At 37.6% G+C, this 13,810-nt stretch overlaps 1 protein-coding gene across 1 annotated transcript in view; it reads left to right on the top strand.

The window, feature by feature from the left end:
• Positions 1-3,841: 3,841 nt before the first annotated feature.
• Positions 3,842-13,810, top strand: part of LOC130367332 (serine-rich adhesin for platelets-like) — a 30,150-nt gene continuing 20,181 nt past the window's right edge. The window contains exon 1 of the mRNA XM_056569742.1: positions 3,842-12,113. Within this exon, the coding sequence (XP_056425717.1) occupies positions 3,842-12,113 (8,272 nt within the window). The remainder of the gene's footprint in view (positions 12,114-13,810) is intronic.

The raw sequence follows: 13,810 nt of genomic DNA, 5'->3' as shown, positions 1-13,810 counted from the left end.
AACGTTGGATGTAACAGGAGAATCTATATCATCACCAGAAACACAAACTGAACCAGAAAAATCTTCATTATCCTTTACACCAGACTCATCTAGAACATCTGATGTAACAGAAGAATCTACTTTATCACCAGAATCACAAACTGAACCAGAAAAGTCTTCATTATCTTTTACACCATCAGACTCATCAAGAACGTTTGATGTAACAAGAGAATCTACATCATCCCCAGAAACACAAACTGAACCAGAAAAATCTTCATTATCATTTACACCATCAGAGACATCTAGAACATCTGATGTATCAGAAGAATTTACTTTATCACCAGAAACACTAACTGACCCAGAAGCATCTTCATTATTTTTTACATCAGACTCATCTAGAACATCTGATGTATCAGCAGAATCTACATCATCACCAGAAACACAAACTGAACCAGAAACATCTTCATTATTTTATACATCAGACTCATCTAGAACATTTGATGTAACAAGAGAATCTACATCATCACCAGAAACACAAACGGAACCAGAAGCATCTTCATTATTCTTTACATTCTTTACGCCATCAGACTCATCTAGAACGTCTGATGTAACAGAAGAATCTACTTTTTCACCAGAAACACAAACTGAACCAGAAACGTCTTCATTATTTTATACATCAGACTCATCTAGAACGTCTGATGTAACAGTAGAATCTACTTCTTCACCAGAAATACAAACTGAACTAGAAACATCTTCATTATTTTATACATCAGACTCATCTAGAACTTCTGATGTAACAGTAGAATCTACTTCTTCACCTGAAATACAAACTGAACCAGAAACATCTTCATTAGTTTATACATCAGACTCATCTAGAACGTCTGATGTAACAGGAGAATCTACTTCTTCACCTGAAATACAAACTGAACCAGAAACATCTTCATTATTCTTTACATTTTTTACACCATCAGACTCATCTAGAACGTCTGATGTAACAGAAGAATTTACTTTATATCCAGAAACACAAAGTGAACCAGAAACATCTTCATTAATTGATACATCTGACTCATCTAGAACATCTGATGTAACAGGAGAATATACTTCTTCACCTGAAATACAAACTGAACCAGAAACATCGTCATTATCTTATACAACATCAGACTCATCTAGAACATCTGATGTAACAGGAGAATCTACATCATCACCAGAAACACAAACTGAACCAGAAACATCTTCATTATTTTATACATCAGACTCATCTAGAACGTCTGATGTAACAGGAGAATTTACATCATCACCAGAAACACAAAGTGAACCAGAAACATCTTCATTAATTTATACATCAGACTCATCTAGAACGTTTGATGTAACAGGAGAATCTACTTCTTCACCTGAAATACAAACTGAACCAGAAACATCTTCATTATCTTATACAACATCAGACTCATCTAGAACGTCTGATGTAACAGGAGAATCTACATCATCACAAGAAACACAAACTGAACCAGAAACATCTTCATTATTTTATACCTCAGACTCATCTAGAACATCTGATGTAACAACATCTTCATTAGTCTATACATCAGACTCACGTAGAACATCTGATGTAACAGGAGAATCTACATCATCATCACCAGAAACACAAACTGAACCAGAAACTTCTTCATTATTTTATACATCAGACTCATCTAGAACGTCTGATGTAACTGGAGAATCTTCTTCATCACCAGAAACACAAACTGAACCAGAAACATCTTCATTATCTTATACATCATCAGACTTATCTAGAACATTTGATGTAACAGCAGAATCTACTTCATCACCAGAAACACAAACTGAACCAGAAACATCTTCATTATTTTATACATCAGACTCATCTACAACATCTGATGTAACGGGAGAATCTCCATCATCACCAGAAACACAAACTGAACCAGAAACATCTTCATTATTTTATACATCAGACTCATCTAGAACGTCTGATGTGACGGAAGAATCTCCATCATCACCAGAAACACAAACTGAACCAGAAACATCATCATTATTTTATACATCAGACTCTTCTAGAACATCTGATGTAACAGGAAAATCAACTTCATCACCAGAAACACAAACTGATCCAGAAACATCTTCATTATCTTGTACAACAGCAGACTCATCTAGAACATCTGATGTAACAGGAGAATCTACTTCTTCACCAGAAACACAAACTGAACCAGAAACATCTTCATTAGTTTATACACCAGACTCCTCTAGAACGTCTGATGTAACAGGAGAATCTACTTCATCCCCAGAAACACAAACTGAACGAGAAACATCTTCATTATTTTATACATCATATCCATCTAGAACATCTGATGTAACAGGAGAATCTACTTCATCCCTAGAAACACAAACTGAACCAGAAACATCTTCCTTATTTTATACATCAGACTCATCTAGAACATCTGATGTAACAAAAGAATCAACATTATCACCAGAAACACAAACTGATCCAGAAACATCTTCATTATCTTATACAACATCAGACTCATCTAGAACATCTGATGTAACAGGAGAATCTACATCATCAACAGAAACACAAACTGAACCAGAAACATCTTCATTATTTTATACATCAGACTCACGTGGAACATCTGATGTAACAGGAGAATTTACATCATCACCAGAAACACAAACTGAACCAGAAACATCTTCATTATTTTATACATCAGACTCATCTAGAACGTCTGATGTAACAGGAGAATCTACATCATCAACAGAAACTCAAACTGAACCAGAAACATCTTCATTATTTTATACATCAGACTCATCCAGAACATCTGATGTAACGGGAGAATCTACTTCATCACCAGAAACACAAACTGATCCAGAAACATCTTCATTATCTTATACAACATCAGACTCATCTAGAACGTCTGATGTAACAGAAGAATCTACATCATCATCACCAGAAACACAAACTGAACCAGAAACATCTTCATTATTTTATACATCAGACTCTTCTAGAACATCTGATGTAACAGGAGAATTTACATCATCACCAGAAACACAAACTGAACAAGAAACATCTTCATTATTTTATACATCAGACTCATCTAGAACGTCTGATAGAACAGGAGAATCTACTTCATCCCCAGAAACACAAACTGAACCAGAAACATCTTCATTATTTTATACAACATCAGAATCATCTGGAACATCTGATGTAACGGGAGAATCTACTTCATCCCCAGAAACACAAACTGATCCAGAAACATCTTCATCATCTTATACAACAACAGACTCATCTAGGACATCTGATGTAACAGGAGAATCAACTTCATCTCCAGAAACACAAACTGAACCAGAAACATCTTCATTATTTTATACATCAGACTCACCTATAACATCTAAAGTACCAGGAGAATCTACATCATCACCAGAAACACAAGAATCAGAAACATCTTCCTTATTTTATACATCCGACTCATCTAGAACATCTGATGTAACAGGAGAATATACATCATCACCAGAAACACAAACTGAACAAGAAACATCTTCATTATTTTATACATCAGACTCATCTAGAACGTCTGATGAAACGGGAGAATCTACATCATCACCAGAAACAAAAACTGAACCAGAAACAACTTCATGGTTTTATACATCAGACTCATCTAGAACGTCTGATGTAATGAGAGAATCTACATCATCTAAAGATACACAAACTGAATCAGAAACATCTTCATTATTTTATACATCAGATTCATCTAGAACATCTGTTGTAACAGGAAAATCTACTTCATCACCAGAAACACAAACTGAACCAGAAACATCTTCATTATTTTATACATCAGACTCATCTAGAACGTCTGATGTAATGGGAGAATCTACTTCATCACCAGGCACATCGACTGAACAAGAAACATATTCATACTCTGTGACTAATGTAACAATAGAAGAATCATCATCTATATCACATTCTACATGGGTAGAAACATCTCCAGAGGTTGAAAAAATGACAGCAATATCAACAGAATCTTCTACACTATCTGATAAAACAATAGCTTGGACATATACAAGAACGGATACCACAATTGCAGAGACCTCAGATGTAACAAAAGAAGAAACACTTACTTTACCACCAGAAACATCAGCTGAAACAGAAACATCTTCATCTCCCATGTATGATGTGACTACATATGAGACATCCCATGCAACAGATCCCACAACAGCAGAAACATCTGTGGAAACATCTGAACAAATCTCCTCACTACCAGAAATGTCAACAGAAATATCTCCAGTATCTGATACAACAGAAGAACCTGATATTACAACAACAGAAACATCTTCACTGTCTACTGTACAAACAGACAGATCTCCAGTGTCTGATTTAACAACAGAAGAGACATCAGAAACATCTCCAGTAGTTGATCTTACACCTACAAAAGCCACCTCACTCCCAGAGCTACAAACAGAAATCACTCCGGTATCTGGCACCACAATAGAGGAAACATCTTTATTCCCTACAACAAAATCCATAACAGTAAACATAAATACCCAAACCTCTTCAGAAATACCAACAGAGACATCTCGAGTATCTGAAATAGAAACAGAAGGGACATCTTTAGTACCAGAAGTTACAATAACAGAAACAACTCCAGTGCCTGAAGCTAGTACCATAAAAATGTCTTCACTATCAGAAACAACATCTCTATCTGATAAAACAACAGGAGAAACATTTTCGGACTCTTCGTCATTGACTCCTTCATTGTCCTTTGCAACTGATTCAATAAGTGAAGTTTTTACATCAACAGACTCGAAAATAACTCATACTGAGGTGGAGACATCATCAATAGATCTTATAACCGGCATAACAAGTAAAGAAGTATCCACTGTATCTGCCGAAACATCTTTTTCAGAAACATCTGTACGAACTTCTACATTGGATTACACAACCGACACAACATCAATGGAAGACTCAAGTGCAACAGAAACTGCCACAAGATCCATTACTATAGGCTCAGAAACAACTGAAGTTACATCATCTACAAGTAATGACATTGAAAGCCCTGCAGTTGACACAACATCATCACAAACATACACAATCATGGGTGAAACGTCATCAGAAACATCTAATTATGTCACAACTCTTGTCTCTCAATCAGGATCAATCCCAACTGTAATTGACACAACATTGTTAGAAGTTTCCACATCCGCTACTTCACAGGCAGCAGAAACATCTCATACACTTCCATTTACAATAACACAGGATGCAAACACAGAAACATCTGTAATAACTAGCACAACCAAAGAAGCATCTACATCCACTGAGACAACATTGGAAGAGCTTTCAACATTGGTCGTAACTGCAGGAGCAACATCATCAACAACTTACACAATGTCTTCCACAACAGGATCTTCTTCAACAGATACTGCAACTGTAGAAATTAGTACAGAAAATCTCTCTACAACATTAACTACAGAATCTTCTACTGAATATTCTACAGTAAGTGCAGAGTCATCCTCTACAACCAAAGATCAAACATCTACTCCTATATCAACATCAACTCTCTCCACTGACACTAAAACTGAAGAAACATCTGGAACAGTCAGTACTGTTGGAGAAGAAACATCATCTATCCCTTACACAACAACAGAGAGGGAAACTTCTCAAAGCATTTCACCAGGTCAAACATCTGCAACAACCAGTACACCAAGAATATCATCCTTGGCAACTGAAACATCTACTATAATTGATGAAATAACAGGGACTGGAACTAATGAAGCCAGTAAAGAAAGTGTTTCAGGTACAACATGGGAATCATCTCATACAACAGAAACACTGTCTTCTGATAAAACAACCAGACAGTCATCTCCATTCATTACTTCAAAGATAACATCAACAGCAATTATTACAATTGGAGGAGAAGCTTCTTCAGAAACAGTCATACCTGGATCAACAAGAGCAGAAACATCAGTGGGAGACACGTCAACAACCAAATCTTATACAGGTGCAGAAACTTCTTCAACTACAGATGAAGCCATCACACCTACATATCAAATAACTACCACATCAAATTTGGAAACAAAATCTGAAAAACCTACAGTAACTACTATTAGTGATACATCAAAAACAGAAACATCTCATGCAATAGATGTAACAAGTGTAGAAATTTCTCCTCTGATCAGCAGGACAACAGAATTGTCATCAGTAACTAGCAAGACAACAGCGGAGATATCTGTCTCCACTATTCTAGCAACTGAAGACATTTCAGATACAACACAGTCAGAAACTTCAACTTCTGCATCTTCAGCTCTAACCAGTACTACAGCAACATCTCCAATGGAAACTGTACCATCTACTGATACAACATCTGGGGAAGTTGAGACATCAAATTTAACTTCTTCAACTGCAGAAAAAACATCTGAAGTAAGTTCCACAACAAAAACATCTTCTGAAAGGCCTACTCCAGTTGAAGAAAGTACTCTTGTTACTGATTTACCAAAACCGGAGACATCATCAAGACCAGAGGAAGCAACATCTCTACCGATATCGTCGTTACTAACTACAATACAGTTAGACATATCTTCAGAAATCTCAACAACAGGAACACTGAAAACTTCCACTACTGATGTAGACATAACACAAACAGCATCACTGGACACATCTTCATTAAGTATGACTACAAGAGAAGGAACATCAAAGGTGGCTTCAACCACAAAACAAGTCTCAACACTAGTTACTGACACATCACTTGAAAAAACAGACCCTTTTACTGATGTTTCAACTGAAACAACTATAATTGACAAAACAACCACAACTACAACTTCTGAAATAGGTATAACAACTGCAGAAACATTGTTCTCTCCTGAGACAACATCGCTATCTTCAATTACAACAATACAACTAGAAAAAACTTCAGTGAACACATCACCCACAACTGTCACTATGAGGGAAGAAACATCGGAGGAAGTTGCTTCTACAATAAAACATCTTACAACTCCCTCTACTCAAGCAACAGCTCGTGTGACAGATGTAACAACTGAACAAACACTACCGGCATCATTGGAACCTTCAGAAACAACTATAATTGACAAAACAACAATAAACACCACCCCAGACACATTTCCCTCTACAGAGGCAACAACCATTACCACATCTCTGTCAATCACCACAATAGAATCTGACAAATCTACAGAAATTGCTGGAACAGAAACAGAAACAACTTCTGTAACTCATATAACTACAGATAAGGAAACATCTAGCACACCTTTTACAACGAAACAAAGCTCAACTCTTGTAGCTCGTACAACACTTTCAGAAACAGCTCAGGAGACTGATATAACAACTGAACAAACACTGACTACAACTCCAGAAACAAGTCAGACCGATACAACATTGTCCTCCATTGAGACGACAACTTTACCAACATCTCCTGTACATACTACAGTACAAGTTGACAAATCTTCAGAAATCCCTTCAACAATGATACAGCCTACTTCTTTGACTGATATAACAACAAAAGAAACAACATTGGTCAAAACCTCGACCATCACTGTTGCCACAAGAGAAGAAACTACAGATGTGGCTTTGACAGTAAACCATGGCTCAACCCTAACAACTCACACAACAGTTGCAGAAACAGGTGTCATCACTGGTGTAACATCTAAACAAACAACAGTGACAACTCCAGAAACAACTGTAGTAAACATAACAAGTACAACCCCACAAACAACTTACACAATGTCTTCCACAACAGGAGACACGTCTTCTTCAACAGATACTGCAACTCTAGAAATTGGTACAGAAAATCTCTCTACAACACTAACTACAGAATATTCTACTGAATATTCTACAGTGAGTGCAGAGTCATCCTCTACAACCAAAGATCAAACATCTACTCCTATATCAACATCAATTCTCTCCACTGACACTAAAACTGAAGAAACATCTGGAACAGTCAGTACTGTTGGAGAAGAAATATCATCTATCCCTTACACAACAACAAAGAGGGAAACTCCTCAAAGTACTTCACCAGGTCAAACATCGGCAACAACCAGTACACCAAGAATATCATCCTTGGCAACTAAAACATCCACTATAGTTGATGAAATAACAGGGACTGGAACTAATGAAGCCAGTAAAGAAAGTGTTTCAGTTACAACATGGAAATCATCTCCTTCAACAGAAACATTGTCTTCTTCTGATAAAACAACCAGACAGTCCTCTCCATTCATTACTTCAAAGATAACATCAACAGCAATTATTACAAGTGGAGCAGAAGCTTCTTCAGAAACAGTCATACCTGGATCAACAAGAACAGAAACATCAGTGGGAGACACGTCAACAACCAAATCTTATACAGGTGCAGAAACTTCTCCTACTACAGATGAAGCCATCACACCTACATATCAAATAACTACTACATCAAATTTGGAAACAAAATCTGAAAAACCTACAGTAACTACTATTAGTGATACATCAAAAACAGAAACATCTCATGCAATAGATGTAACAAGTGTAGAAATTTCTCCTCTGATCAGCAGGACAACAGAATTGTCATCAGTAGTTAGCAAGACAACAGCGGCGATATCCGTCTCCACTATTCTAGCAACTGAAGACATTTCAGATACAACACAGTCAGAAACTTCAACATCTGCATCTTCAGCTCTAACCAGTACTACAGCAACATCTCCAATGGAAACTGTACCATCTACTGATACAACATCTGGGGAAGTTGAGACATCACATTTAACTTCTTTAACTGCAGAAAAAACATCTGAAGTAAGTTCCACAACAAAAACATCTTCTGAAAGGCCTACTCCAGTTGAAGAAAGTACTCTTGTTACTGATTTACTAAAACCGGAGACATCATTAAGACCGGAGGAAGCAACATCTCTACCGATATCTTCGTTTCTAACCACAATACAGTTAGACAAATCTTCAAAAATCCCAACAACAGGAACACTGAAAACTTCCACTACTGATGTAGACATAACAGAAACAGCATCACTGGACACATCTTCATTAAGTATGACTACAAGAGAAGGAACATCAAAGGTGGCTTCAACCACAAAACAAGTCTCAACACTAGTTACTGACACATCACTTGGAAAAACAGACTCTTTTACTGATGTTTCAACTGAAACAACTATAATTGACAAAACAACCACAACTACAACTCCTGAAATAGGTAAAACAACTGCAGAAACATTGTTCTCTCCTGAGACAACATCGCTATCTTCAATTACAACAATACAACTAGAAAAAACTTCAGTGAACACATCACCCACAACTGTCACTATGAGGGAAGAAACATCGGAGGAAGTTGCTTCTACAACAAAACATCTTAAAACTCCCTCCACTCAAGCAACAGCTCGTGTGACAGATGCAACAACTGAACAAACTCTACCAGCATCATTGGAACCTACAGAAACAACTATAATTGACAAAACAACAATAAAGACCCCCCCAGACACATTTCCCTCTACAGAGGCAACAACCACTGCCACATCTCTGTCAATCACCACAATACAATCCGAAAAATCTACAGAAATCGCTATAACAGATACAGAAACAACTTCTATAACTTATATATCTACTGATAAGGAAACATCTAGCACACCTTTTACAACGAAACAAAGCTCAACTCTAGTAGCTCAGACAACACTTTCAGAAACAGCTCAGGAGACTGATATAACAACTGAACAAACACTGACTACAACTCCAGAAACAAGTCAGACCGATACAACATTGTCCTCCATTGGGACGACAACTTTACCAACATCTCCTGTACATACTACAGTACAAGCTGACAAATCTTCAGAAATCCCATCAACAACGACACAGCCTACTTCTTTGACTGATATAACAACAAAAGAAACAACATTGGTCAAAACCTCGCCCATCACGGTTGCCACGAGAGAAGAAACTACAGATGTGGCTTCGACAGTAAACCATGGCTCAACCCTAACAACTCACACAACAGTTTCAAAAACAGGTGTCATCACTGATGTAACATCTAAACAAACACCAATGACAACTCCAGAAACAACTGTAGTAGACACAACAAACACAACCCCACATATGAGTACCGCACCTTCAGAATCACTGCCCTCTACTGTGGTAACAACCACACATATATCCTTAGCTACCTCAAAACAACCAGAAACCTCACAAATCACTTCAACAGATGAAACATCACAAGTTGCTTCTACCACAAAACATGGCTCAATTCCTATACCTCATACCACAGAGTATAAAACAGCTCAGGTAACTGCAGGACAATTGACAAGTACCTTGCCAATAACTGAAGCTACAAGTGGAGGAACACCAGAGATGACTTCTACAAGAAACAGCTCAACTATTGCTACCACTCTTGAGACTGAAGTAACAACAAAACTAACTTTTCCACCATCTGTGGAGAAAACAACAATTGTATTTCCAGTGACCAGTGTGACATCTGGGGAACCATTGACTTCCATTAAATCAACAATCTCATTAGAGACAACGTCATTAGGAGTATCAGATTTATCACCTTCTACAACAGGAGTGACTACTTCTACAGCCAAATCTGAAACTACCATTGAAACTACAACAACACATGCCCAAACAGCTCTTGTGACAACTGAAAGAACTTTGGCAACAAGTTCAGAAACAACGGCTATAACTGAAGGGACAACAACACTACTTCCAACAACCAGCAAGACAACTCCAGTGACATCACCCATTACAACGGCTACGATGACACAAACACCTTCATATACTACACAACTACCCAAAACAACTTCTGAGATGACAACAAAAATAGAGACATCTTCAGATTTAGCAAAAACATCATTGGTGAGTGTTTCTACAGTGGTGACTACACCTCAAGTAGCTTCAACAATGACAGCAAAAGGTGAAACCTCACAGGTAGCTAGCACCACAAACTATCCATCACAAACAGGTCTACAGACTGATACAACAACTAAACAAACATCATTACCAACAACCTCATTAGAGACAACATCATTAGGAGTATCTGATTTATCACCTTCTACAACAGGAGTGGCTACTTCTACAGCAAAATCTGAAACTACCCTTGAAACTACAACAACACATGCCCAAACAGCTCTTGTGACAACTGAGAAAACATTGGCAACTAGTTCAAAAACAACGGCAATAACTGAAGGGACAACAACACTACTTCCAACAACCAGTAAGACAACTCCAGTGACATCACCCATTACAACAGCTACGATGACACAAACACCTTCCTATACCACGCAACTACCCAAAACAACTTCTGAGATGACAACAAAAATAGAGACAACTTCAGATTTAGCAAAAACATCATTGGTGAGTGTTTCTACAGTGGTGACTACACCTCAAGTAGCTTCAACGATGACAACAAAAGGCGAAACCTCACAGGTAGCTACCACCACAAACTATACAGCACAAACAGGTCTACAGACTGATACAACAACTAAACAATCATCACTACCAACGGCTCTTGTGACTGATAAAACAACATTAGCAAAAACATCAGTCTTGGGAACATCTCCTGTTACTGTTGCTACATTCGGGACAATGCCTACAGAAACAGTTAAAATAGAAACAACTGCAAAAACTTTATCATCTAGTGGTGTTACAGATTTACAAACATCTTTGGTTACCACAAATAGCTCAGAAGCAATAACTGGGAGACCAACTACAGAAGCATTTCCTAACACAAGTGCAAAAACTACTCCGTCAGTAACTGCAACACCGTCTTTAGAAAGCATTACAACAAAAGTGGAAACTGCTCCTGGTACAGTTCCAAAAACATCTGAGGTGTCTCAAGTGGCGACCACCAATAAAACAGAAACATCTACTGCCACATCGGGTCCATTACCTACTGGAAGTGTAACACAAACATCAAAAGAAACTGCACCTTCTACAATAAAACCTACATCACCTTCCTCGCCCCATACAACAAATACAACAAAAAATGAAATAGTGTCTACAATAATTGTTACAAAAACACCAATAACTAGCATAAAAATGACTCCACTGACAAGTACAGGTGCAGCCACCGTAGTTCCATCTACAGCAATTGTTATAACTACTGCACCAACCATCCCCACCACAACTTCAATAACAACAAGAACTATTACTACTACTACAGGTAAATGTAAATGACAGGTAAATGTGCTTCTCATTGTTTTTCTGTGGTTCTTGTTTCTAAATGCATATGGGGCAAATACAATTTCAAAAATTAATATTTTTAAGATTTGGTGGAACTTGCAAATATTTTGGAGTAGTCTCATGTCTGATCTTTAGTAAGTGTCCATTTTTTTATGTTGTCCCTTCTTTCACAATGACATGGGGAGCAGGTATTTTCCAAACTAATCCATATGATTTTGACATGTGATAGCACAGTCTCCAAAGCTGTCCAGAGTTGCCAATGTCAACTTTAACATACAACTTACGATGTCCCACATTTAAAGGCTGGAATCAGAGATAACTCTTATGGCAATTTAATCCCTTAGATGCCAGAGTCTGATCTATCTGGCCAGCCCAGTAATGCACAGTAATGTTTTTGGAGCTGTGTCCCCATTATAAGTAGCCAGTGTCACTTGAACATACTTCTTACAATGTCCCACATGTAAAGGCCAGGATCAGAGAACACTGTGATTCAAGTAATTAAATATATTGATTCTAGAGTCAATAGAGACTGAGGCATCTAAGTGGTTTTACAGAGGGAGAAGAGCTACGTTTGTAAGTCCGCTGACACCCAATGAACACAAATAAAATTTAAATAACTTTAACAGCTGGGATCAGAGATAACTCTGATCCTGGCCAATAACCCCTTTAGATGCCAGAGACAATAGCGACTGAGGCATCTAAGTGGTTTTACAGAGAGAGAAGGGCTACATTTGTTAGCCGACAGACACCCTATAGGCACAATTAAAGTTAAAATCAGGGATCAGGGATAACTCAGATCCTGGTCATTTACCCGCTTGGATGCCAGAGCCATTAGCGACTAGGGCCTCTAAGTGGTTTTACAGAAAGAAAAGGGCTACATCTGTAAGCCCACTGAAACCCCATGAGCACATATAAAGTTAAAATATTGTTTATACCACCATGGTTTTATAACATGTGTTATGTAGCCTATGCTGCATGTGTACAGTCTGTAGTGAAAGTTACAGGTAATTTAGTTAATGTAGTGTCTATAATATATGTTGTGTGTAGTGTATGCCGTGTGTGATTGTATTGTATGCTCTATTTATGCACAATATATATGTAGTCTGTAGTATTGAAAAACATTATTAGATAACAGCCAAAATTATAATTGGTTTTACACAGTTTTTTTGCACAACAGGATAAAAAAGCTGTACATTTTGGCACAACAGGATAAAAAGTTGCAAGTTTTTGCGCAATGGGTAAACCCTAGAAAATGGAAAATACTAAGGTGAAATTTCAGGAAATGTGTACCTGCCTGAAATTTATCAAATGCCCTGTGACCTTTTAATACGTTTTGTGTACAATCACATTGGGGGAGATTTATCAAAACCTGTCCAGAGGAAAAGTTGCTGAGTTGCCCATAGCAACCAATCAGATCGCTTCTTTCATTTTTGAAAAGGCCTCTGAAAATGAAAGAAGCGATCTGATTGGTTGCTATGGGCCACTTAGCAACCTTTCCTTTGGATAGATTTTCATAAATCTCCCCCATTATCACCGCACAAAATAAAGGTGAATAAAAATTGTTCACCTACACCAGTGTTTTTCAACCAGTGCACCTTTATCTGTGGCAAAACTACAACATCCTTTGGCTGTCCGGGCATGCTGAGAGTTGTAGTTTTGCAAAAACTGGAGGTGCAC

This window comes from Hyla sarda, chromosome 4, assembly GCF_029499605.1.
Source record: "Hyla sarda isolate aHylSar1 chromosome 4, aHylSar1.hap1, whole genome shotgun sequence".
NCBI lineage: Eukaryota > Metazoa > Chordata > Amphibia > Anura > Hylidae > Hyla > Hyla sarda.
Note: the sequence above shows the minus strand (reverse complement) of the source record. Positions and strands in the feature narration are given on the sequence as shown.